Source organism: Saimiri boliviensis, chromosome 1, assembly GCF_048565385.1.
Source record: "Saimiri boliviensis isolate mSaiBol1 chromosome 1, mSaiBol1.pri, whole genome shotgun sequence".
Taxonomy (NCBI): domain Eukaryota; kingdom Metazoa; phylum Chordata; class Mammalia; order Primates; family Cebidae; genus Saimiri; species Saimiri boliviensis.
The window spans coordinates 43405878-43431801 of record NC_133449.1 but is presented as its reverse complement, the minus strand read 5'-3'; the positions used below and the strand labels follow the sequence as shown (position 1 = coordinate 43431801).

The 25924-nt window shown below is 39.0% G+C and overlaps 2 protein-coding genes across 7 annotated transcripts in view; both read right to left on the bottom strand.

Moving 5' to 3' along the window:
* The window catches only part of DYNC2LI1 (dynein cytoplasmic 2 light intermediate chain 1), a 40133-nt gene extending 26037 nt beyond the window's left edge, over positions 1 to 14096 (bottom strand). For 4 of the 5 annotated variants that reach the window (XM_074396649.1, XM_074396653.1, XM_074396659.1 and 1 more), the window contains exons 1-4: positions 13976 to 14096; positions 11488 to 11605; positions 4618 to 4652; positions 1307 to 1376 (exon numbers count right to left, since the gene is read on the bottom strand). In XM_074396649.1, the coding sequence (XP_074252750.1) occupies positions 1307 to 1376; positions 4618 to 4652; positions 11488 to 11605; positions 13976 to 13983 (231 nt within the window). In that variant the 5' untranslated portion in view covers positions 13984 to 14096. Of the gene's footprint in view, positions 1 to 1306; positions 1377 to 4617; positions 4653 to 11487; positions 11606 to 13975 lie in introns of those variants that run through there. The other variant, XM_074396656.1, reaches the window with a different exon arrangement.
* Positions 14097 to 20096: 6000 nt separating this feature from the next.
* PLEKHH2 (pleckstrin homology, MyTH4 and FERM domain containing H2) overlaps positions 20097 to 25924 on the bottom strand; it is a 139311-nt gene continuing 133483 nt past the window's right edge. For both annotated transcript variants that reach the window (XM_003926764.4, XM_074396592.1), the window contains 2 exons: positions 24041 to 24178; positions 20097 to 22976 (listed from right to left, as the gene is read on the bottom strand). In XM_003926764.4, coding sequence (XP_003926813.1) covers positions 22791 to 22976; positions 24041 to 24178 — 324 coding nt within the window. In that variant the 3' untranslated portion in view covers positions 20097 to 22790. The remainder of the gene's footprint in view (positions 22977 to 24040; positions 24179 to 25924) is intronic.

The following is a 25924-nucleotide window of genomic DNA, read 5'->3' as shown; positions in this document are numbered from 1 at the left end:
AAATGACCTCTTTTCAGGTGACAACTCCAAAAAGATTCTATTTAGGAATTCCCCACCCCACCCCCTGCCAATGTATACTATAAACCCACCTTCTATCCTGAATAGTTTATAAAGTTCCTCTAAAGAGACATTAAAACAAGTGAGAATAGGATTATAATCAAGTAGGGCATATGACCTCAACTAGCACTATGAACTTCAAGAAGCATTTTTATAGGCAGCAAACCACACTGCCATGAGTGTACCTATGCAACAATCTTGCATGTTCTTCACATGTACCTCAAAACCTAAAATGCAATTAAAAAAAAGAAGCATTTTTATGTTATTTATTTATTTTGAGACTGAGTCCTGCTCTGTCACCCAGGCTGAAGTGCAGTGGCACAATCTCGGCTCACTGCAACCTCTGCCTCCCGGATTCAAGTGATTCGCCCATCTCAGCCTCCTGAGTAGCTGGGATTATAGGCACACATCATCACGCCTGGCTAATTTTTGTATTTTTAATAGAGAAGGGGTTTCACCATGTTGGCCAGGCTGGTCTCAAACTATTGACCATGTGATCTGCCAGTCTTGGCCTCCCAAAGTGCTGGGAATACAGGTGCGAGCCACTGCACCCAGCCCAAGATGCATTTTAAATGCTAATAATTTAGATTTTAAACAGTATATTTTCATAAATACTCCACAGGTCAAACTCATATTTCAGCAGATTTTTGAGAGACAGAAACTCACAACACTATTCTCATGAACTGTACAATAAAGTTAAAAACGCATCTTATTCTAACATTTTAAGACATAACAAATGAGAAGGCTAAAATCTTTTCACAGTTTGGGTTGGCTTCATATCTGCCACACTGCATTTGAAGTTTAATGGTAGACAGCTATGAAGTGTACAACTGGATATGTTCATTGATTACAGATAAGATGGAAAACGTAAAACAAAGTCAGCAGCATTACTTTCCCATCTTATGGGCATAGCAATATCACTTTAAAAGACACTTACTGTGCTGGGTGCGGTGGCTCAGGCCTGTAATCCCAGCACTTTGGGATGCCGGGGCAGGCAGATTACTTGAGGTCAGGAGTTCCAGACCCACCTGGCCAATATGGTGAAATCCCATCTCTACTAAAAATACAAAAATTAGCGAAGTGTGGTGGCAGGCGACTATAGTCCCAGCTATTTGGGAGGCTGAGCCAGGAGAATCACTTGAACCCAGGAGGCGGAGTTTGCAGTGAGCTGAGATCGTGCCACTGCACTCTAGCCTGGAAAAGAGCAAGACTCCAATTGAAAAAAACAAAACAAAAAAAACCCACTTACTGTGTTGTGCCCTTTTGCTCTTCTTCCATATGTATACTCCAAAGCTAAGGTTGGTTTTGGTGGCTCATCTCTGTATAATAAAGGCAGATAGTATTATCATTGTGGGTGGTGTTAGTTTCTTATGTTATCATCTTACCTGATTCATTTTTCCTTTCTCTTAGAAACTCTATTAGTAGAGAAGTTACTTTGTATACTAGCATTGAGATAAATTACACGTACAAAATAAATGAACCTTCAAAACACCATCTTAGTGGATTTTAATGGTGCCTGCATGACGTGGTAGCCCCTAAAGGCACAGCTGCAGCAAGTGGAGAATGCGTTGAGGCTGGCAGTGTGGATGGCCACATTGGGCATTAGATCTCCACATCCAGGCCATGTAGGAAGCACTGACATTGGGTTTGTGCTCAGCCTTGCTGTGAGGAGCTAGGAACCTAATGCAATTTAAAACATCAATGCAAGACTTGGCCATGCATGGTGGCTCATGCCTGTAATCCTAACACTTTGGGAAGCCAAGGCAGGCAAACTGCTTGAGTTCAGGAGTTCGAGACTAGCCTGGGCAACATAGCAAAACCCTGTCTCTACAAAAATAACTAGTGCACGCCTGTAGCCCCAACTACTCAGGAGGCTGAAATGGGAGAATCACTGGAGGCTGGGAGAATCGCTTGAACCTGGGAGATCGAGGCTGCAGTAAGCTGAGATCATGCCACTGCACTCCAGCCTGGGTGACGGAGTAAGACCCTGTCTCAAAAAAACAAAAACAATGCAAGACTTTAATACAGTCCTCTATCTTAAATCACAGTTCAAACACAGGTATCATTTAGCTAGTGATAGTTAATAAATCATATCAACAAATCCTTAAAATCAGTAATGATTAGGAAAACATTAAAACAATTTGCTGAATTATTTGTACTATAGCTTATATTACCGGTAAGCAGTTTACAATATATATTTATTTTTATTATGGTAAAGAATGCATAATAGAATTTATAACCATTTTTAAGTATACAATTCAGTAGTATTAAATATATTCACGTTGTTATATAACCTGTATTCAGCACTTTTTCATCCACAAGACTAAAACTCCATACCCATTAAACAACTCCTTGGCCAGGCACGGTGGCTCACACCTGTAATCCTGGCACTTTGGGAGAACAAGGCAGGTGGATCACCTGAGGTCAGGAGTTCAAGACCAGCATGGCCAACATGGTAAAACCCTATCTCTACTAAAAATATAAAGAAAAATTAGCCAGGTGTGGTGGTGAGTGCCTGTAATCCCAGGTGAGGTAGGAGAATTGCTTGACCCTGGGAATCAGAGGTTGCAGTAAGCCAAGACCACACCATTGCCCTCTAGCCTGGGCAATAAAAATGAAACTCCATCTCAAAACAACAACAACAACAACAACAACAAAAAACTCATTTTCCCTTCCCCCTAGTCCTTGGTAACCACCATTCTTTTTGTTTCTATGAGTTTGATTACTCTAGATATCTCATATAAGTGAAATCATAGCATATTTGGGTTTTTTTTTTTTTTTTGCAGTGGCACAATCTTGACTCACTGCAACCTCTATATGGGTACATATCTTTATTTTACTTTCTTATTTTATTTTATTGATACAGGGTCTCCCTCTGTTACTCAGGCTAGAATGCAGTGGCATGATCGTGGTTCACTGCAACTTCAACCTCTCGGGCTCAAGTGATCCTCCCACCTCAGCTTCCTGAGTAGCTGGGACTATAGCTGTGCACCACCACAACAAGTTAATTTTTGTATCTTTTGGTACAGACGAGTTCTCACTATGTTGGCCAGGCTGGTCTTGAACCTGGGATGACTAATCCACCTGCCTTGGCCTCCCAAAGTACTAGGATTATAGGCATGAGCCACTGCAGCCAGGCCCATATCTAACTTTAAATTGTAGAAGAAAGATACAAGATTTTTAAATTTGTGTCATATACTTATGTTTATTAAATATTTTGAATATCACCCCTGCATATATCTTTTGAATACATTATATAAAGAGTAATATTTGGTTATATTTCCCAAAAGACAGAAATTTTCTTGCTCTGTTGCCCAGGCTGGAATGTAGTGGCCTCAGCTCACTGCAACCTCTGCCTCCCGGGTTCAAGCAGTTCTCCTGCCTCAGCCTCCTGAGTAGCTGGGATTATAGGCATGTGACATCACGCCCAGCTAATTTTTGTATTTTTAGTAGAACCAGGGTTTCACCATGTTGGTCAAACTGCTCTCGAACTCTTGACTTCATGATCTGCCCACCTCAGCTTCCCAAAGTGTTGGGATTACAGGCATGAGCCACTGCACCCGGCCAGAAATTTTCTTTTATCAAGCAAAATGCTACTTTTAAGACAAAATTTATAAGATCTGATATTTAACCTAAATTTTGTAAAAGTGCCCTTTTCCTAAGCAGATTATTAAGGAATTGAAATTATTACTTTTCAAGTCAATGCACTATTTTGTAGTATTTTCTCCTAAGCTGGTGTGGTATTTCATGATTTGTTTATGACAGGAAACAGCAAAATGTGTCTAAAAAGACCCATGATTCCTGGAGATGGAAAGACAAAACAGGTTTTACTGTTGATAGTTCCTCTGAGAAATGATTCTGCTGGTGAAAGAAATTACACAAAACTAGGAATTTATTATTTGTTTTCTTTAATAATATTTTTCAAATGAGTGACATTTCTTCAATGTGACCTTAATGCCAAATTCCATCTCTTTTGATGATTTGGGAGAAGTTATAAGAAATATGTATTGAAATGAAGGGAACAGAGAAATATCTTCCAAAATTGATTGAAGATTTTCCTCATCAGCTTCCTGCAACATCTACCAATCATAATCCTAAATGTTAATCTGATGGCCTGCTTCTACAGTGTAGGTTAGGAAGTATATAAAAGAAATGACAAAATACCCAGTTCGAGGACCAACATTGTGCTTCAAAAATGTATCCCTGAGCAACTAAAGCTTCCAATGAATGTTCAAATAATCATAGATTCGGCAGAATAAAATAGTTTAAATACCAGAGTAGCATAGCCAAAAAGAAGGTAAATACATTGTAGGCTGGATCATTACGGTAACATTTTTCCCTCAAATAGGGAAACCCAGTATTAATCTCATGGCATTTTTGGCTAATTGTTAGTTTTATCTTTAAAGGTGCTCTTAAAGGTTATACGAAGGATTCACTAAGAATTAAATACTTTGTTTGAGTCTTAAAATCATTCCCCTTCCTTATGTCTTTTAGGATCTAACTTGCCCCATACAACTAGAGTAAGCATAAATGTAGTTTAAAGGTTAATATAACACTTACCTGTCAAGACACCTTAGAATAATAGTAGTCTTTCCCTGGAAATTAAAAAAGAAGGAATACTGTGTTAATGTCATTCATATGTAAAATTGTATTATTATTCATAATTGTGGCCCAAAATAGCTTTTTAATCACTTGAATGATAAATTACCTGGAAACTAAAAACTAGAAACTTTCAGAATTGTTCTAAAGTTTGATAAGCGGAAAAAGTTAACTGTCAACTTTCCATCACAGTGTAACTACACTGCTATTATTATAATTATAAAGTCCCACAGATGACAAATACTAGCAAACCATACCTCACTTAAGTGGTCAACTTGGCAGCTGTCTTAAATTTTTCTCTACTCGTCAATGCTAATTACTGGTTAAGCTGATGCTTAGTGTCTTAAAATGTTTTAATTCCAATTGTTGAAGTGGGAATAAAGAAAAAAGATAACATACAAATAAAGGACACATTGCAAATATGTTCAAAGTAAGCAGCAATTCAGATACTGCACTAGAGTAATTTGTTTTAATTACAGAGGATGTACTCATTCCAAGTTTCTTTTTCTTTTACTGTATTTTTGAGACAGAGTCTCACTCTATTGCCGAGGCTGGAGTAAGGTGGCATGATCTCAGTTCACTGCAACTGCCACCTCCTGGGCTCAAGTGATTCTTGTGCCTCAGCCTCTGCGTAGCTGGGATTACGGGTGCACGCCACCATGCCCAGCTAAGTTTTGTATTTTTAGTAGAGACAGGGTTTTTCCATGTTGGCCAGGCTGATCTTGAACTCCTGGCCTTGTGATCTGCCCACCTTGGCCTCCCAAAGTGCCACCACACCTGGCCCCAAGTTTCTTTTCAGGACTTCTGGCCTAATTGCTACTACTAGTTATGCAATTTAACTTCACAGTTTAGCCAGGGACTAGCTCGGTGGTTTATATCATTTAAAAAAAAAATAGTAAAACCTTTTTTTTTTTTTTAAAAAAAAAAAGACCCCTTACAAGGAAACAGATAAAAGAGAAACAGCAGGGCAAGTTCCACTGGGGGAAACCTGCAGGCTCCAAAGAAAATAATTTGAAAAACTCTGGATTGTCAAAAAACACAGAACATTTAATATATGTGTTTTTGGTTTTACTAAAAAACCTATAGCTTTAAACAAAAGAAGATAATTACTTCAGATTATATCTGGAATATGATCAAATTGAAGAACTGTTTTGTAATGAGATATATAAAAAAATAACTGGGCCAGGCATGGTGGCTCATACCTGTAATCCCAGCACTTTGGGAGGCTGAGGCGGGTGGATCACAAGGTCAAGAGATGCAGACCATCCTGGCTAATATGGTAAAACCCTGTCTCTACTAAAAATACAAAAATTAGCTGGGTGTGGTGGTGTGTGGCCTGTAGTTCCAGCTACTCTGAAGGCCCAGGCAGAAGAATTGCTTGAACCCGCGAGGCAGAGGTTGCAGTAAGTTGAGACTGCCTACATTGAACTCCAGCTTGGCGACAGAGCGGAGTAAATAAATAAAATAATAAATAAATAAATTTATTTATTCCAAAAAATAAATCATTGGAATAGTATAATATAAAAATGTACATTATTGAAGGATGTTTACTGGCTGGTGTTATATCAAACTGAATAACTAAAAAAGCCCTACATGTTCCCAAATAGGGGACTGGCTAAATTAATTATGGTAATCCACACAATAGAATAATATACAGCTATTAGGAATGACAATAAAGAAATATACTTACTGACATAGTAAGACATTCATAATAGATTAGCATGACTGTTTGCATTAAAAAATACCTTTTCCTGTTTCCTTGAAGTACACACACACACACACACACACACACACACACACACAGAAACAAACACACAAATAAATGGACATTAGTCTGTTAACGATTATTTCTAGCTGATGGATTTGCAGGTAATTAATGTTTTTAAGAAAATTGGGGGGCCGGGCGTGGTGGCTCATGCCTGTAATCCCAGCAATTTGGGAGGCCAAGGCGGGTGGATCATGAGGTCAAGAGATCGAGACCATCCTGGTCAACAAGGTGAAACCCTGTCTCTACTAAAAATACAAAAATTAGCTGGGCATGGTGGTGCGTGCCTATACTCCCAGCTACTAGGGAGGCTGAGGCAGGAGAATTGCTTGAACCCAGGAGGCGGAGGTTGCGGTGAGCCAAGATCGTGCCATTGCACTCCAGCCTGGGTAACAAGAGCAAAACTCCATCTCAAAAAAAAAAGAAAATTGGGATTTTCTAATTTTCCTACACTGAACTTGTATCATACATAGTATACTGTAAAAGTCTTAAATTAATAACGGCTACATTACTTAAAAAGTAATGTACTCTCTATATAAGAAAGTAGAATAAGAATTGGAAGGAATTTTAGATAATACCTAGCCAATTTCCTTACATTTTCATGGTACACTAGTATTGATTTAAATCACCCCCCATTTTTGTTTTAGAGACAGAGTCTCGTGTTGCTTAGGCTAGAGTGCAGTGGCACGATCTTGGCTCACTGCAATGTCTGCCTCTTGGTTCAAGTCATTCTCATGCCTTAGCTTCCAGAGTAGCTGGGATTACCGGCTTGCACCACCATGTACAGCTAACTATTTGTATTTTTAGTAGAGATGGGATTTCACTATGTTGGCCAGGCTAATCTCAAACTCCTGGCCTCAAGTGATTCTCCCATCTCAGCCTCCTAAAATGCTGGGATTACAGGATTGAGCCACCATGCCTGGCCTTAAATCACTTTTATTACAATTTCATATAAATGTATAGTACTATGTGGTTACAATTCCAAATTAACATAATCTGGGAACTGAAATCAAGTTTTAGATTATCACTAAAATTACACCAAAATTTTAAAATTCATTAGTACACTGTGGTCCCCTGAGAGTGCACCCATAGTCCTGTTGGTTTCCTAATTTCCTAATTCAAGAAACACGGACCTAGTACAAGTTCATGTGGAGACCATCGAAACGAATCCCATCTTCCCTCCCATTGCCTCAATCACTCCAGATTGTCCTCTCCTCTGACCTATTATTTCTGGAACTCTGAATTTCCTAGTTCTCTACACATCCCTTAATTTGGCCAAATAATCCCCTCCTGTCCCCTTTCCTCTAAAATCCTTCTACTCTGTGACTCCAAGTCCATGACTGGCAAACTCCCTGATATCTCAACCTTTTCAGAATATTCTCTCTACCTGCTGGCCTTAACTAAAATATGACTTTCCCTGAACCCCATTCTCTGCAGCCTTGTTAAACGAGGCTATTTATTCTCACTACCCTACATACTTTAGGGTCCTCCTTGCTCCCCAGCGCCACCTGTAAACAACTACTTTACCTCCCTCCTCTTGCAAAAAACCTCAGAGGCTTGTATCAGTTTACCACCATGGTTGTTGTCATCTCTTTTGGCTCACAATCTCCCTTCCTTCGCAGTTACTGTCATGAATCTTCCCCACACCCACGTAGGTCGTGGCAATCCACCTGACATCCCGACCTCTCAGTGCACGCCTTCTAATGGAGGCCTTTTCCCTCACTCTACTTCTGCCATGGTCACTTCCAAGGTTACATCTTGAAGCATTCCAGTTTCACTGGCAACTGCACTGCTTCCAAACTCGCACATACACACAGCACATCCTCTAACCGCTTCTTCGGGCGTCCTCATAGTAATAACTCTTTGGTCTTCACGAAAGGTCTCAAATGTCCATTGACACCCCTCTGCTAACAGTCGCTTCTACGTCAGCTTCTTCCTACCTTCGCTTCTCTCCTTTTCCATCTCGGAGTCCACAGTTCATTATTATAATCATCTCTGGTAAATATCATCCATGCCCTGGGCTCCCTCACTTTGCATTGCACTTGCAGCCAGCCAGCAAAGCCACCCCAGGTAATCACCTTCCTCTTCCATGCCTGCACCCACGCAAGTGAGTGATGGTGGAGAAAAACCATGTACACTGGACAGATTAGTATCATATTAACACCCATCATCAAAATGGCAGTCAACAATGACTGACAATCCTATTACATTTCTCTAGTATGATCTTTCTCCCATTTGTCGCAGTATCTGTTTCATACATTTTTCTTGAACATCTTAGAATACTCAACACTCTTCACCTGAATTACTTCTCTTCCCTTACTTTTCACCCTTCATGCTTTAGTCACCACCCTCCTCAGGAGGCTTTCTTATTCTCCCAACTTTTGGGTGAGTTAACTGCCCTCTCTGTTTTCCTCCACAGCATTTGTCTCAAGGTCTTGTCATTGCTGGTATACAAGTCCTCATGCACAAGTTCCTTCCCTGTAGAGAATGTCTTTCATTCCTGCTTCCACAGTGTCTAACAGAATGGTTAGCATATTAAAAGATGTTTGATCAATGTCAACCAAATGGATGAACAGATGGTTGGAAGGAGAAAGAGAAGGCACCAGGGCAGTTGGCTTCTTTGGTAAAGGGTAACTAATTGAACAATAGAAGCATTAATTACTTTTCTTTATCTTCCAAAATAATGTTCTTCATGAAGCAGAATCAGATATTTTCTTCTTTCTTTTTTTTTTTTTTGAGTCTTCTTTCTTTTTTGAAACAAGGTCTCCCTCTGTTGCCCAGGCTAGAGTGCAATGGCACAATCATGGTGGCCCACTGCAGCCTTGACCTCCTGGACTCAAGTGATCCTCTTGCCTCAGCCTTCCAAATAGCTGGGACTACAGGTGAACGCCACCACACCTGGCTAATTTTTACTTTTTTTTGGTAGAGACTGGGTTTCACCATGTTGCCCAGGTTGGTCTCAAACTCCTCAACTCAAGCAGTCCACTTACCTCAGCCTCCTAAAGTCCTGGAATTACAAGCATGAGCTACCACACTCAGCATACTTTTTAAAAAACAATACCCTCAAAAGTTTTAGATATCTTAAGGGAGTTCCCAACTCATCAGAAATAAAATTACTTTTGTTACTAAAAACAAAAAACAGCTTGTATATGCCCCATATGGCCATCAAGAAAAAGGGGTGGTTTCACAAGTAACAAACAGAACAAAATAAGAAGGTATCATGACTACAAAGGAGTCAAGAATAACTGTTACAGAGATTTTGTATGTGAGCATTTGTTTGCTGGAATCAGTAATCAGTACCATTAGAGTAAGCCATTCTGTCTAACATTCTGTGTATACAGAATGTTTTTTGTAACAGAAATTTATTTTCTATTACCGTAAGACTAGCACCAGTTATTTACTCATTTATTTAAATTCATGTATGTACCTACATGGCAGTAGGAGACTGTTAAGTACTATGCCCAATATGAAAATCACAAGCATCATAATAGTAAACTCATGAAATAATATACAGCCAGGTGTGGTGGCTCATGCCTGTAATCCCAGCACTCTGGGAGGCCGAGATGAGCAGATTGTTTGAGTCCAGGAGTTCAAGACCAGTCTGGGCAACATAGTGAAACTCCATCTCTACTAAATATACAAAAAATTAGTTGGGCATGGTGGCACACGCTTGTAATCCTAGCTATTTGACAAGGTAAAATCACCTGAGCCAGGGAAGTCGAGGCTGCAGTGAGCTGAGATTGTACCACTGTACTCCAGCCTGGGCAACCAGAGTGAGAGCCTGTCTCAAAAAAAAAAAAAAAAACATGCTTATATACTATATACTTATATAGTTGGGTTAAAATTTTAAAATATAAATGATCCCTATGATAATTTAATTTAAAAAATTGTTTGAATTGTAAGAAGTGGGCCAATATGAAAACTCTGGAAAATAAAGAAATTAAAAACAAAATAAAAACATTAAGTGATTAAAATTTTACTATCCATATTTCTAACTTTATTAGAATATTTTATTTACATATCTGTATAATTGGGATTATATTATGTATGACATTTGTGTCCTGATTTTTAAATTCAGATTACACTCTTACATCACTAAAAAATTTTTTCACGGTTGTATAGGTATTTCTCCTAATAAATGTAATCTCAATGTTGTATACAAAACCCCCCCAATGGAGGGTGCCCATTTGTGCAGGGAGGGCCTTCTGGGACTCATCTGGAGACAAGACGGGTGTTCAGGCTGCCTGGGCACTGACAATGCCCAGTGAACATACAGCCTTGCTGATGCAGAGTTTAGTTTCTGAAAGCTTCATGTTTGTCAATGCCCTTATGTGGAAGCATGGAGCACAGACACTGAACAGGAGTTTGAACCCTACACAGAAATGACCTATAGCACTGTATGAATTTCAGCATCCTGTATTTGGCAGGCCTTGACCTTCTTGTGTCACCAGCCGTTTTGTGTTCCTGGCAAGAACTCTGTGGGCCAGGCAAAGTTACACAAAGACATGATGGATATGTTCCTGCTCTGTATGGTCATTTCCAAACCTTCCGCATATGCTTGGCTAAGTAAAACAGAAACTGACAGCAAGTGGGGAAGGCTCTCTTCCTACCAGTCAGTGGTCCAATGCTACTGCTGCCGTCTTTTCCCCACATTTTTCAAAATAATGAATAATTCTTTGACAAGTGTCTTTGACACAGTTCAATTATTTCTTTAATGAGATTTCTAAAAGTAAAGTAACAATCTGAAATATAAAATCGTTAAGATAGTGACTTACTGATTTAAAGACTGACTTGGATATTTAAATGAATCCTAGCTTTTATACTCAATTGTGGTAGAAGACCTGAATATTTTCAAATCATGAAAAAAGTAGCTTAAATATATTTTTCTAAAATTTTGTTTACTATTATAGTTTTTCCGAGATTAATAATAAGCACTTTCCAATTCACGCTAAACCAAATTGGTCAGCTGGTTAAAGTGTTAAAGTATCTATATAGTAATCAAAGTATTAAAAGATATTTTACCAATGGTTGTGAAATCATCGCAATTGAAAAAAAGAAAGCATTACCGCATTTTTACTGCCAATGAAGAAAACAGATTTTTCTCCAATTTCTACTCCATCACCTTCACTTCCATTAATTCCTTTTTTTTCCACTTCAGCTTTTGCAATTTCCCAGAGAGTTTCACTACATGAGAGGCAGAAAATAAAAATTCAGAGAAAAAGAATTTTCAAATATTTATTTCAAGCTCAGAGAGAATTTATTTCAGTAAAATTTATGACATAAATGAACATTATTTTCTGAGGAACAACAATTTGGTAAAACATCTCAGGATTAGTCATTCTATGATTTTGTTTTTCTTTTGTTGCTTTTAACTAGTTCTTTGAAGAATACTGAAATTGATAAGCAGAGCGTTTATCACCAGGATCTGAGGTTGTCTTATTTGGGGCTTCCCCTAAGGTTCATAGCTGGGTATGTTGGCTTCTCAGACACACATGAAGGTACAATGACTTCTGGGAATGTACATCTTGAAAACCACAAACACTTAGGTCACCTAGGAAGATGGGGAAAATACAAAATTGGTGTATCAAATAATCTTTGCTCTCTGAAAAGTTTCTTTTTTGTTTTTTAAATGTTTTAGCTAAAAACTTTTTTTTAATATAAAAGTAAATGGGAGGCTCAGGCAGGAGGATCACTTGATAACAGCTTAAACAACATAGGGAGATCCAATCTCTACAAATAATAATAATTAAAAAATTCGCTGAGGCTGGATGCGTTGGCTCACGCCTGTAATCCCAGAGGGGCTACAGGATCAAGTGATCCACCCACCTTTGAGAGGCCAAGGTAGGTGGATCACTTGAAGTCAGAAGTTCAAGACTAGCCTGGCCAACATGGTAAAACCCTATCTCTATTAAAAAATTAGCCAGGCGTGGTGGCACACACCTGTAACTCCAGCTACCCAGGAGGCTGAGGCATGAGAATCACTTGAACCCAGGACAAGGTTGCAGTGAGCCAAGATTGTGCCACTGCACTACTGCCTGGGTAACGGAGTGAGACTGTCGAAAGAAAAGAAAAGAAGGAAAGAAGTTAGTTGGGTGTGGTGACATGCACTCGTAGTCCCAGCTACTAGGGAGGCTTAGGCAGGCGGATCGCCTGAGCCCCAGAGGTCGAGGCTGCAGTGAGCATGATCAGATCACTGCACTCCAGCCTGGGTGACACAGTAAGACCTTGTCTCAAAACAAACAAAAGATATAAAGAAAGTAAAAAAAAAAAAAAAAAACCCTAAAATTACAGACATTTTGAAAACCATCCCTTCATTCATTTCTTTACATAGATATATAATTTATAATTTTACAAAATAAAATCATATATATAAATTAAAGCCTAAGTGAAAATGGAATATTGAACTCAAAACTAACTACGGGCAAGACCTGATAGGTCCTAGCCTGATTCTGCTACTTTCTATGTATGTGAAGTCGGGCAAATTACCTAACCTCTTTAAATCCTCCATCTCTTTATTAATTAAACAAACGTTTATTGAGCACCTAATATGTGCAATTCTCTGTGCTACTGCCCAGGCTGAATTGTTTCTCTAACGCTAAAATGCCAATAAAAAAGAATACCAGCTTTATAGGATTGTCATAATTGTTAAAATATGTATTTAGTTTAGGGCATGGCCTATACAATTACACAAATTATTGAGGGCTTGTAATTGTTACTATTCAAGAACCAAGAATAAAGAAAAAGGGCCAAAACAGGACTCCTTAAATGTCTGCACTAAAATTCATGCATTTATCTCACAGGTGAGCCTTCAGAACTCAGTTTGGGCCTGTTTGCTCCTCATTTATACAACATTCTTTCAGAATGTGAGGATCTGCTTTCCAAATACCCAGCAGAGAGGAGAGATGGAGGTGCTGGAGTCAGGCATGTCACCTAACTGTAACCATACCTTTATAACTGGCAATTTTCCACACTATCCCAAGGGGACAAAACGATTTATCCTGCTCTGTGATGCACTAACTCCCTGACCCCTCTCCCCGACATGCTTATAAACTGTCGAGAGCCGGTTTAGGACTATCTTGAGAACAGGTAATTGAAATGACCATCATAGAATTGAAGGGCTAGAAAACAGTTTACAAACCCTCTCCCGTTTCCCCCGTTAAGTGTGATGCTGTACTTTCCACAGTGCCTTTCAAGCTTCCCCTCACTTACTACTCCCAATCCCGCATCAGGAGGCGAGACCCCTGGGCTGAGACGGCTTTGTGGTCTAGCTCATCGCTGAATGCCCTTCTCCGGGGGGAGTCTCTGGCCCGCAAGAAACTTTTATTCAATCACTGAAGGGAGCAGTTGCTGATCTTTCCAAATCTCTTACTTTTCTACCTAGGGTACTTTCTTTCCTGTTTACGGCAGAATCTTTATGCTCGAGGCTGTCCTGGGTCCGAGACCATGCAGACCCGAGTGCAAGCAGACCACCCCCACAATCTTCTACCAGCTGGCCCTGCCTGGGTTTCCGCTCCCCAGGAATATTCTCAGCAGCTTCTCCCTCGCAGGAAATACCTGGGCATCGTGGCCCGGCTGCCGCAAACGCCGCAGGCTCGGAGTAAGGCCCAACCTGGAAGCGGGCGGAGAGTTCTGCAAGGAGTCTGAGAGTGAGGCCTTCTGGGTTGCCATGGGAGCGGCGTCGCGGCCGCAGTTGCGTGGGAGAGGAGCATCATGGGAAATGTAGTTCTCAGGAGTCCTTTCGCATCTCACACTCCGCCTCAAGCCTTAGGATTGCTTTTAGATCCCAAGTTTGTAATCCTTTGTTACCTCCTAGAACGAGATGATAAGGGGTTCCAAACCTGGGATCTAAAAGCAATTGTTTCTGGGCTGGAAGTGTTCTTTTATTTAAAAAATTTTTTTACTGTCAACTATACGCCAGGGGTCTCTGCTCTCGCTCATCTTTTACTTTTTTCTTCCTAATCGCCATGATTTAGGAATAGAGGGTAACAATCTGTTGAGCTGTTTTCCCGTAATTTACTAGAAACAAAGAATACCCAGACTTTAAAATTTAAAATAAGGCATGTAATTTTAATATTTTCCAATTTTCCTGCTGTTTAGTTGTTTCAAGTTTTATTCAATGGCACATTATGTATTTATTAATAAACTAATGAAGCAAGTGCATCGCCTACATACTTCATTTACCTTATGAATGTAGATTATTTTGTTCTGGAACTTTGTGATCTCTTTATAGATCTTCAGAAGTGTCCAAATAAATAACAAACATTGAATTATACTGTATGTAAGGCCCTATGCTACACAGAATAAGGAATAAGGAGATAAGAAAAGATCGCTACCCTTAAGAAAGACATACTCAGCTAATTATAAGCACCTAAGGAAGTGAGTGATCTAAGCTATTGTATAGAGGTACAAAAATTACATGAGGGCAAGTGACTAATTATGCCTGAAGGAGATGGTGAAACATTCATGGCACTCAGTATTTGGTCTGTGTTGAATGCTGAGTAGACCCAGGCTATCTAGCCTAACACTCCCTCCCTCCAATCCTCTGCTATTCAGCTTGATTTCTGTGGTGTGATGTTCAAGGACGTGGGCTTTGGAGTGAGATGGACCTAGGTTCAAGTCCTGACTCAGCCACGCTGGCTAAGTTGCCACATTGCCATATTGGGTAATTCACTGAATTTCTCTGAGCCTTAGTTTCTGATCCTGTAAAGCAGAAAAGACTGTGAATCTTAAATGAGATAAACATAGGTAAAACATAACTTATGTGTGTGTCAGACACATTATAACTGCTTAATGCTTGTTATTGTATGATAAGCTGCTGGTCAGAAACTTTGAACAAAGAAACACGAGGAACACTTTCCTGTAAATTAGGCTGATAGTTGATAAAAGGGTGTTTATTTCAGATAAAGTCATTGGGAACAAAATCCTCCCAACATCTAGGTGTATTTTGGAGACACAAAGATCACTAAGTTCGCATAGGAAGGGAATTAATGGGAGTAGAGCTCAGCGAAGACAGGATGATTTTTAAAGGAGGCTTATACATATGTCATTAAATCAGCAGCTATAGCCTGGTGCTAAGCCAGCCTGTAAGCTCACAAACTGATATGGGACAGATCCTAATGAATTGTAATGATTTGGGTTCTAGAACTTCAGAATACTTTTGCATGCTAGTTAGGAAGTCCTGTTGATAGCACTTAAGACAGCTAACATTTTTGCCAAGTGCTTGCTATGTACTGGGCACAGTACTAGTACCTCAAAAGTACACTTGTTTGAATAACTGGGAGAGGTGTTTGAAGGAGGGAGCTTGGTAACAAGGAAGGTGAAGGCGGACCTGGCTGGGTCCTGATCAGCAGAATTGATTAGGGGTTGATTCAGTTAATCTGAGCAGGTGAGCTCCCCTTTCTTCCCTTATTCCTCTTCAGGCTTTCGTATTTGGGCAAAGAAAGTGACCTTCCTGGGTAGATGAAGATTGTTCTTAAGGTAAGAATGGAAGGAGAAGGAGAGAATTTCATGCTGCTTTCTGGATGGAATGAGCAACAGTGCAGAAGGGTAAAGGCGTGTGCAGGGTGTATTTGGGAAACTGAATAGTTTGGGATGGGATCATTTAAAGTGCCTGGTGGAGCTACAGTGGAAGAGCAAACTGGGCGGTAGATGGGGCTACTGTGAAGGATGCTGTCGTCTAGACTTTACTCTGTTGGTTATGAGAAACCAAATAGGGTTTAAAATTAGGAGTGGGAGTGTGCCACAATTAGGCATGAGTTTCAGTGAGTTAATTTTTTGCAGCGGCATGAAGGATGTTTTGGCATCTAGAAGACCATGTGGAGGCTATTAACAATATCCGGGTAAGTGACAGGCAGAGTTTAAAAATATTTTCCCTTGTTTATAAAGTTATATAAGCTAATTGTAGAAAAAAAAAAGGTATGCACAGAAAATTAAGAGAATAAAATAAGTGTAATCCAGAAGTAATAACTATTAGGTATTTTGGAAACATATTTGATGTGTTTCATTCTAGTGTTTTTTTCTTACAAAGTTGAGATTAATTGTAAAGTTAATTAATATCCTGATTTTAACATGTATTTCCCCATTCAAATTCTAAAAATGAATCATAAACATAACTTTGATGGTTGCAGAATATTTCACTATATAGATTTTTCATAATTTATTTAAGCATTCTCCTTTTCTTTTTTTTTTTTTGAGACAGAGTTTTGCTCTTGTTGCCCAGGCTGGAGTGCAGTGGCGCGATCTCAGCTCACTGCAACCTCCCCTTCCCTGAATCACTGAATCACAGGGTTCAAGTGATTCTCCTGCCTCAGCCTCCTGAGTAGCTTGCATTACAGGCATTCTCCACCACACCCAGCTAATTTTTGTATTTTTAGTAGACATGAGGTTTCTCCATGTTGATCAGGCTGGTCTTGAACTCCTGTTCCTCAGGTGATCCACCTGCCTTGGCCTCCCAAAGTGCTGGGATTGCAGGCGTGAGCCACTGCGCCTGGTCCCAGCATTCTCCTGATATTGAGTAGGTTTGGAGTGGTTCAGAATAAACACCTAACATGAGCTGGGTTAATCACAAGTCCTTCCTTCCCTGAAAATTTTCAAACTAGAATTGGGGAAAGCGAGTCACTCCCATTCTAGAGGAAATGAGTATATTTTATGCTAAATTAATTATTTTGCATTTATCGAGCACAGAGCAGACACACATCAATATGAAGAGAAAGTTCTGGCACATGTCTCATGGTTCTAGTTGCCCCTAAGGCTTGCCTGTGTCCTCACCTTTCTTATGGATTGGTGGTTCAGCTTGCCCTTTTATTATATGAGGTATCCTAATATCCTTGTAATATAATTTCTCATTTTTGTCTAAGCTAGTTCAAGTTGAATTTTGGAATTTACAGCAGAAAGAGTTCTATCTAATACAGTTACTAGATAGTAGAGAGTAAGGCCTTGGGAAAAGGGAGAAAAGTTAATGTTTCTTTCTTGAGTGATCGATGAACTGGTGATCCTATTAATTAGTGTGGAGGGGCACAGAGCAGGAGATGCATGTTTAGAGGACATGGTGAGTTTGAAATGTCATCTGGTAGACCGTTGGACCATTTGGGGTCTGCTGGAGTTGGCAGTTAGATGGTCAATGGTAACCTCATGTGAAGGCATTTCGGTAGAATAGTCAGAACATGAAAGCAGTGTTGATGATACCCCATCCGTGGGGGGAACATCTTATAATCTGTGCATGATCCAAAAGCTAAGAACTCTCCACAAGCTTTTCTAAGGTCACACACTTTCTGTAAACTTTTCTCTCATAAAAGGCAACTCTTATTGGAGTTTGATAGCATTTTCCAGAAACTCAAGTTAATAACATTTAAGCCATTTCCTCTGGCATTACGCAATATTCAGTTCCAAGGAACTCCTGGGAATTCATTAGAGCCACATAATGAGAGAGGTAACTGGCCTTCTCTTGCCACTGCTACTGCTAAAGAAGAGTCATTTGATTTTCATAAAACCACAGTATAACCTGGTAGCACTTCAGAAAGAGATGCCTTTCCCTTCTCACCCCCACTCTGTTAGAAAATTATGTTGGCAAGTTGGGTGCAGTGGCTCATGCCTGTAATCCCAGCACTTTGGGAGACTGAGGCAGGCAGATTGCCTGAGGTTAGGAGTTCAAGACCAGCCAGACCAACATGGTAAAACCCTGTCTCTACTAAAAATACAAAATTTAGCCAGGCATGGTGGTGGGCGCCCTTAATCTCAGCTACTCGGGAGACTGAGGCAGGAGAATTGCTTCAACCCAGGAGGCAGGGGTTGCAGTGAGCTGAGATCGTACCATTGCACTCCAGTAGGCAACAAGAGCAAAACTGTCTCAAAAAAAAAAGAGAAAGAAAATTGTGTTGGCAAAGCACAGGAAAGAAGGATACTTGGTATTCAAGTGCTGTGGTGAACATTTGTGTCCTATTTTGGACTTATTTGCTAATAGACCCTTCCCTAGTAAAGCTGGTATTCCTTGCCTATCACTGGACTGCAAAATAATATAAAGGATACAATGAAGTTTTTTGGAATGATTCAAATTATAATCCAGAGTCACTGTGACTATGTACAATTTAGGTCAAATTAAATCCAACAAATAAAATCACAATAGAAAGCAAATGCTTAACTCATCTCCTCACACCAGCCTCTGCCCAGACCTACCAACTCTTCCTTGCAGGACTCATCTTCCCACTTAAATGCCCAATAATTGTCATAAAGATACTGAAAAACAACAACAAAAACCACCCAGGAAAAGCCTGCATGTTGGTCCCACTGAAGTAAAGATAAATCTTGCTTCAACCTAAATATCTACATGTGGACTTACCTTAATTTGGAGTTTAAAGGAGAAAAAGTTCCTTCTGTTCCAGTTAAATCCCTTTTTTCTTTTAGGGAAAAGAGAATTGGGGGAAAATGTGAGAGGAGATGCCATTTTTGCATAAATCAGTGGGCAACAAGGAAACTACTCTGTCCACTTCTTCCTGCTCCTCACTTCCCTTCCTCAATTTTCAAATTACTGGAGCCTCCCCTCCGTAGACATCAGCCCAGAGCCCATTAGCATTGAGGGAGGCCAAATTCCATGGCAGCTGGTGGGCGAGGGGCGGTGAGTGGGTGGGGGAATATGTTCTTGACATCCCACCAACACGTAAAACCTTTTTATAGAGAAATACAATTATCCACAGTGTTTACTTTTTTTTTTTTTTTGGTGGCGGGGAGACAGAGCCTTGCTCTGTCACCCAGGCTAGAGTGCAGTGGTGTGATCTCAGCTCATTGCAACCTCCAACTCCCAGGTTCAAGCGTTTCTCCTGCCTCAGCTTCCCAAGTAGCTGGGATCATAGGCGCCCAACACCACAGCTGGCTAATTTTCGTATTTTTAGTAGAGACGGGGTTTCCTGCCTCAGCCTACCAAGTAGCTGGGACTACAGGCACACGCCACCACGCCCAGCTAATTTTTTTGTTTTTAGTAGATACGGGGCTGTATCATCTTGACCAGGCTGGTCTTGAACTTCTGACCTTATGATCCACCTGCTTTGGCCTCCCAAAGTGCTGGAATTACAGGCGTGAGCCACCATGTCTGGCCGGTGGTTACTTCTTCAGGATTATGCTTCAGGTACAATTATGGGTTAAATGTATTGTTCTAGAACTCAACCATCATGTATTTTTTTTTTTTTAATTGGCAGGGAGACATAAGCACATGTATTTCTTTTAATGAAAAAAGAAATCCAAATAGCAAACCCTTAAACACATTTTTGAAGCAAAAACTCTTTATAAGTTGTGACTAACTTCTCCTGTAAACTGAGAAATTCATTTCTAAGCTATGACAGTGTTTGATTTTAAGGGCACACACACACACACACACACACACACACACACACTCATTTAAACAAATTTTTGGAACACAATCCCTTCAACTCACCTATATGAAATATGAAATCTTGGGAGAACCAATATTTCTATCTATTTACCTATTTACATATTGTGTGTCAATATGCATGCATATGGATTCAAATGACAATGGGCCAAAACAGCTTTCTTTTGTACGGATAAAACAAAGCAACACTGAAGACAAAGCATGAATGCAAGAGAAGGAGGTAATAACTACCATTTTCACTAGTCCCACACCTCAGCTTTGACAATGAAAACATTGGGTATTTCTTGAAGATTATTCAAAAGATAATGCTCAAAATGGGTTTTGTAAATCATTTATTATGATTGAAAGGGAAGAAAATGATAGGAGACATATTACAATTAAATGTGTAACATTATTCTCTTGTAACCAATCATAATAACATACTTTGAATTTTTGAATGGCTATATAATTTCCCAGAAAATAAAATTTTCACATCATCGGTTACAGAAAATTGATTTCCTTCCATCAAAATATTTTATCTCTGCTCTATCAAAAATAAATGCCAAGTCTAAGGTACTACAGTTTAAGCTAAGCCTTCACTACTTGTTTAAATCAGAAGATTGTGGGGAGGGGCTTACCAAATGGTGAATAAACTACTGCCTGAGAATAAAGCCCTCACACATAAGTAACAGCTCTGTCAAGCCTCTGGCTCACCAACTAATTATTAAATGGCTCTCTTAGAACTTAGAAACTCTACTGTATCCCAGCCAAAAGTCTTCTGAGTCATTCCAAACTGGTTACCAGTTTATTCTCAAAAACAAATTTGCTTCTTCAATAGGTGACTGTGGCTCAAAAAACATAGGGGAAATAGTCAATGGAAACCTATTTTGATGGGGTTTAAAAATATTCTTTTTGTCATGATCAATTAAGTACAATATTACTTGAACAATCTATTTCTTAGCACTGTTCCTTCTAAGGATGCTAATACGGTATGGAACATTTTTAAAAGGCTTAATGTGAGAACAGTACTTTGCCACAGGGAGAAAGCAGCAAAGAAGAAAATACGAAGGCTTGGCCAACACATTAATTCAGCAGCTAACATTTTCTCAAATTGGTTAAAAAAAATATGACAGTGATAAATATATGTTCAAAAAATAAATACAAATATTCTATACATAAATAAAATTAAGTATATTCATGATTACCGTTACAACTGAACATTTTAATAATATAATTTTCATGTCTTATCACAGTTTCATTTTTATCATGAATATGACTTACATTGTTGTGACATATACTGGAATGCATTGACCACTTCCATAACCTAATAAAGTAATATATTTAAGTACCCTAGCAACTAAAATTTAACCTCCTTTGACAGAAGAATTATTTTTTCTTTTAAAAAATATTTTTGAGGCTGGGCACGGTGGCTCACACCTGGAATCCCAGCACTTTGGGAGGCCAAGGCAGGAGGATCACTTGAACCCAGGAGTTTGAGACCAGCCTGGACAACATAGGGAGACCCTATCTCTACTAAAAATACAAAAATTAGCTGGGCATGGTGGTGCATGCATGTAGTCCCAGCTATTCAAGAGGCTGAAGTGGGACTGCTTGATTCCAGAAGGTTGAGGCTGCAGTGAGCTATGATGGTACCACTGGACTCCAGCCTAGGCAACATAGTGAGACCCTGCCTCAAAATAATAAAAATAAAATATTTTTAGAGCCAGATGTGGTGGCTCACACTTATAACCCTAGCACTTTTGGAGGCTGAGGAGAGAGGACTGCTTGAGGCCAGGAGTTCATGGCCAACCTGGGCAACATAGCAAGACCCTATCTGTATATACATATGTATGTATGTATAAGGACTCTATTTTCACATTATAATTAGAAGGTAATGTGTGAGGGGCAAAGCTTTAATTATTGTCTTTGTTTTTAAAGATATTAACAAAGCAAGGTCAAGATGACCCAGCATCAAATGCAGTGAAATGTAGACAATATTCTTGTGAACCTGGGAAGTATTGACAGCAAAGGAATGTCAGGAATCACCATCTTGTTTTAAATTTTACACTCCAGTGATCTGGAAAGGTGACAGGGTATACGCTCTAATACCACACAGGAGGCTCAGGTTACCTAATTCCTGCTTTCGCATGTAATGATTCATAGAGCCAGAACATGTATTGCACCTGCTCTGAAAATGTACTCCTCACACCACCTGCAGTTGTTTTTTACGCTGCGTGTTCTACTCCTTTCCAAACTATCATTAATTAAAAGCACATTTAGGCCGGGCAAGGTGGCTCACTCATGTAATTCCAGCACTTTAGGAGGCTGAGGCAGGCAGATCACCTGAGGCCAGGAGTTCAAAACCAGCCTAGCAACATGGTGAAACCCCATCTCTACTAAAAATACAAAAAAATTAGTTGGGTGTGGTGGCATGCACCTATAATTCCAGCTACTCAGGAGGCTGAGGCAGGAGAATCACTTGAACCTGGGAGGCAGAGGTTGCAGTGAGCCAAGATTGTACCATTGCACTCCAGCCTGGGAAACGAGAGAGAATCTCCAACTCAAAAAAAAAAAAGTACATTTAATGACAGTACTTACTATTTTGGCAGTGAACATTTCCAAATAATCAACTGGTTTACCAAATGAGAGTTTGGAACCTCCCTTTCTAAAGATTGCCAGAATATCTTTTTAAAAAAGGGGGAAAAAAAGAAAAAAAGCCACATTGCACAATATGTCTGATGACAAGGGAGAAGGGAGATGGAAAAAATGATGAATTCTTATTCATTAACTCTGTAAGAAAATTAGTGTGTTGGCAAACTTTGTGTTTATGTTTTACTGTTAAATATTTATTTGAATATTTAAAAATCAAATAAAAGAGACTAACCCTCATCATTGTTAAAGTTTGGAATACAGGTGTGTGGCTGCCATGCTGCCAGGTATAAACAAACTTGTAGGGAGCTGATGCAGCCACGGCAGAGAGGACAAAGAGTGACTGTTCAGACTCCCCAGCTTTCAGAGCAAGGTGGGACCTTTGGTCGGTCTGCTGCTTGACAGAAGAGGCTGGCTTCCCATCATTCTGGCTTGGGGTCTTCGGGTCTGGGTTGAGAGCAGTGCTGGAGCAGAGAGGTGGTGAAATGCTGCCTTTTGCTGATGGAAGTTGTTTATGTAACTGGCGATCAAAAGAGTGATTTCAAGAATCTAAAAAGTGGAAAACAGAATTGTTATGCTCCTGAGAAGTTCTCATCCCTTCCAGAAGAGAGGAAAGGGTTGGCCGCAGGTGATTTCCATTTGCAAGGGCCCAGGCTGCCAGAATTCCCTTCTCTCTAGATCAAACAATGAAGTGCTTCCATGTCCAGTACCATCAAGGCAGCCACACATTTTTTCATCACTTAAACCAGTGGAAAGAGTGCATCTCAAAAACAATCAAATTTAGTGGCAATCTTAGGAAATGTGACAGTCAGTAGTACAACCCTATCAAATTATCATAAAGCCACATGCATGAATATATGAATTGAGAAAGTCAGTGTCATATGAACTCTCTATTTTCACTGAAGACCAAGTTCCCTGATCTGCACTTAATGGTTAGCTGCTTTCACTTAAGTATAGGCTTAATTAAGAAAGACATCTATTTTTTTTAAAAAAAGCTTCATATTCTGAAGAAGTCATCTCTTTTATCTAATAACATTAAGATAGTTAAAGTTTTAGGAAAATCACTTTCTCATTCTTTTTACTAAAATTGGAATTACATGTTAGAATATATTCAATTTATGTATTGCTTTTACTTAGAGATGTTAAAACGACATAGTTCATTAAAAGTCGTAAAGCAGCAAGTATGTTTTAATTATAAAACCCCTGTCTTTCCTCTAAGGAGTCCATAAAGCAAATAACCCCAACTGAATAAGATAATGTGTATAAAGTTCCTGACAGCAATAACTTAATGCCATGACGATTTATTTTGAATCTTCTGTATATCTGGCACTGGGCTAAGTACTCTACAAACTTCCTTCATTTAATTCTTAAGCCAAAAGAAGGAGGGAGTGTGTTACCATATTTTTGGACAAAGAAACCAGGGCTTGGAAAGATGATGTAAGTTGGACCAGTTTGTTTGATTATAAAAAACGTCTGTTTTCCCATCTGGAATGTAGTCTTTGCCAAATAAATGTTTTAGTATGAAAACAACTAGCATCGCTTTTTGGTCTTTTGGCTAAGACCAGGTAAAAACAACTAGCACAAAAAAGCTGGCAGAAAATGTTTCTACTCACCTTGGGTTTTGCCATGGCAAAAAGTAATTTCTCCGTTGGTTTGTCCTTTGAATGTGTATTGTTAATGACTACCATAAAATCATCTTGATAGCCTCCAAAGGTCATTAGACTCTTGTACACATAGCTGACTATTAATCTCTTCAAAGAGAAGAAAAAGTAATATGTTATATGCTCTTACTTCCAAAGAGAGATGAAAAATAATTAATATTATCTCCATTAAAATGCAGTTATTAATTACGGTATAATACAAAAATTATTTTCGAAAATAAAATATTTTATGATCCAAAATAGATAGTAGTGGTACTAATTTATTTAGGCATCATCTACCTTTACAATGGTGAGTCTGGAGCAAGTCATTCGAGAAAAATTAGATAATATTTTTAAAAAATAAATAAAAAGCATCTACATTCCAGCATCTAGTGGAAAGCCACTGTTAATATTTTTTATATGTCCTTTCATATAGCTCATAAATATGTTAGGTTACACCATATGAAACTGATACTTTTTATGGTCAAATGGTCAAATATTAGCAAATCTATATACTTCACCCTGATAGATGGATTTCAGAATCTATAAACAGAAACAGTATCATGCATACTGTTTAGAATTCTGCTTCTTTTTTTAACCCTAATGACGTATTGTGAACATATTTCCATGACAGCATGTACTTGCATAACATCATTTTAAATGATTTTATAGGAAATCCTTTATTTAATTAACCTGCTATTGAAGAATATTTAAATCACTTTTATTTTTTATTATCTGAAACAATACTCCAGTGAATATTTTTTAATGATTTTCATAACCCACATACCTAATTATTTATTTGGTTATAAAACCAAACAATAGTGGAATTGATAGCTCAGAAAAGACTATTTCTGAGAATTTCCAAACTCACCTCCAGAAAGTATGTACCTATTGATGGTTCCAGTGCCTCAGTCTTGCTAACACTAAATGTGATCCTTCTTTTAAATCTCTACAAACTGACTGGTGAAATGTGGAATCTCACTGTTTTAAATTGCATTAATTTAATTATTAGAGAAATTAACCTTTGAAAATACATTTATTGAACATTTGTATTTCTTCTTTTGTGAATTGCCTTGGCCATTTGTATATTTGTGTGTTCATAATGTTCTTACTGTTTATAAGACATCTATGTTTTATAGTTAAGAATATTCACCCTTTGTCACATATGCAGCAAATGTTTCTTTTCTAATGTGTTTACAAAACAATATTAAAAATATAACTTACTCCTGAGGCTGAGGTGGGAGGATCACTTGAGCCCATCTTGGGCAACATAGGGAGACCCCGTTTCTATGAAAAAATAAAAAATGTATCTGGGCGTTGTGGTACACGCCTGTGGTAGCTACTTGGGAGGCTGAGGCAGGAGGAATGCTTGAGCCCAGGAGGTCAAGGTTGCAGTGAGTAGTGATCTCACCACTGTACTTTAGTCTGGGTAAGAGAAAGAGACCCTGCCTCAAAAAAAAAAAATCAATAAAATGTAACTAGCATACAGCTTAAAACCACTCTGCATAGCTAATGATTAGCTTGCAAGACTGAGCAGACCATTCCAGGACTGAATGCCTCAGAACTGCAACCCACCTGTGTGTGCTTCCTGGCCTGTCTAGCTATCTCCTGGGAGCCAGGGAGTTTCCTGAACTAAGGTAACTCAATACTGGTGTACAGGTTTTTTTTTTTTTAACTTTAAGTCACTGATTTTATAATATCTTCATGTTATCCATTCAAGAACTAAAAGGCACTCAGAAAATATAAGCCCTTGGAAAAAAAAGTGTGTGTGTATTTGTTTTTTAAGCAATTATAAGGGGAAACTAACTATAACACTATAACACAAACTGTAACACAAAAGAGTAGTTTGGTTTCCAG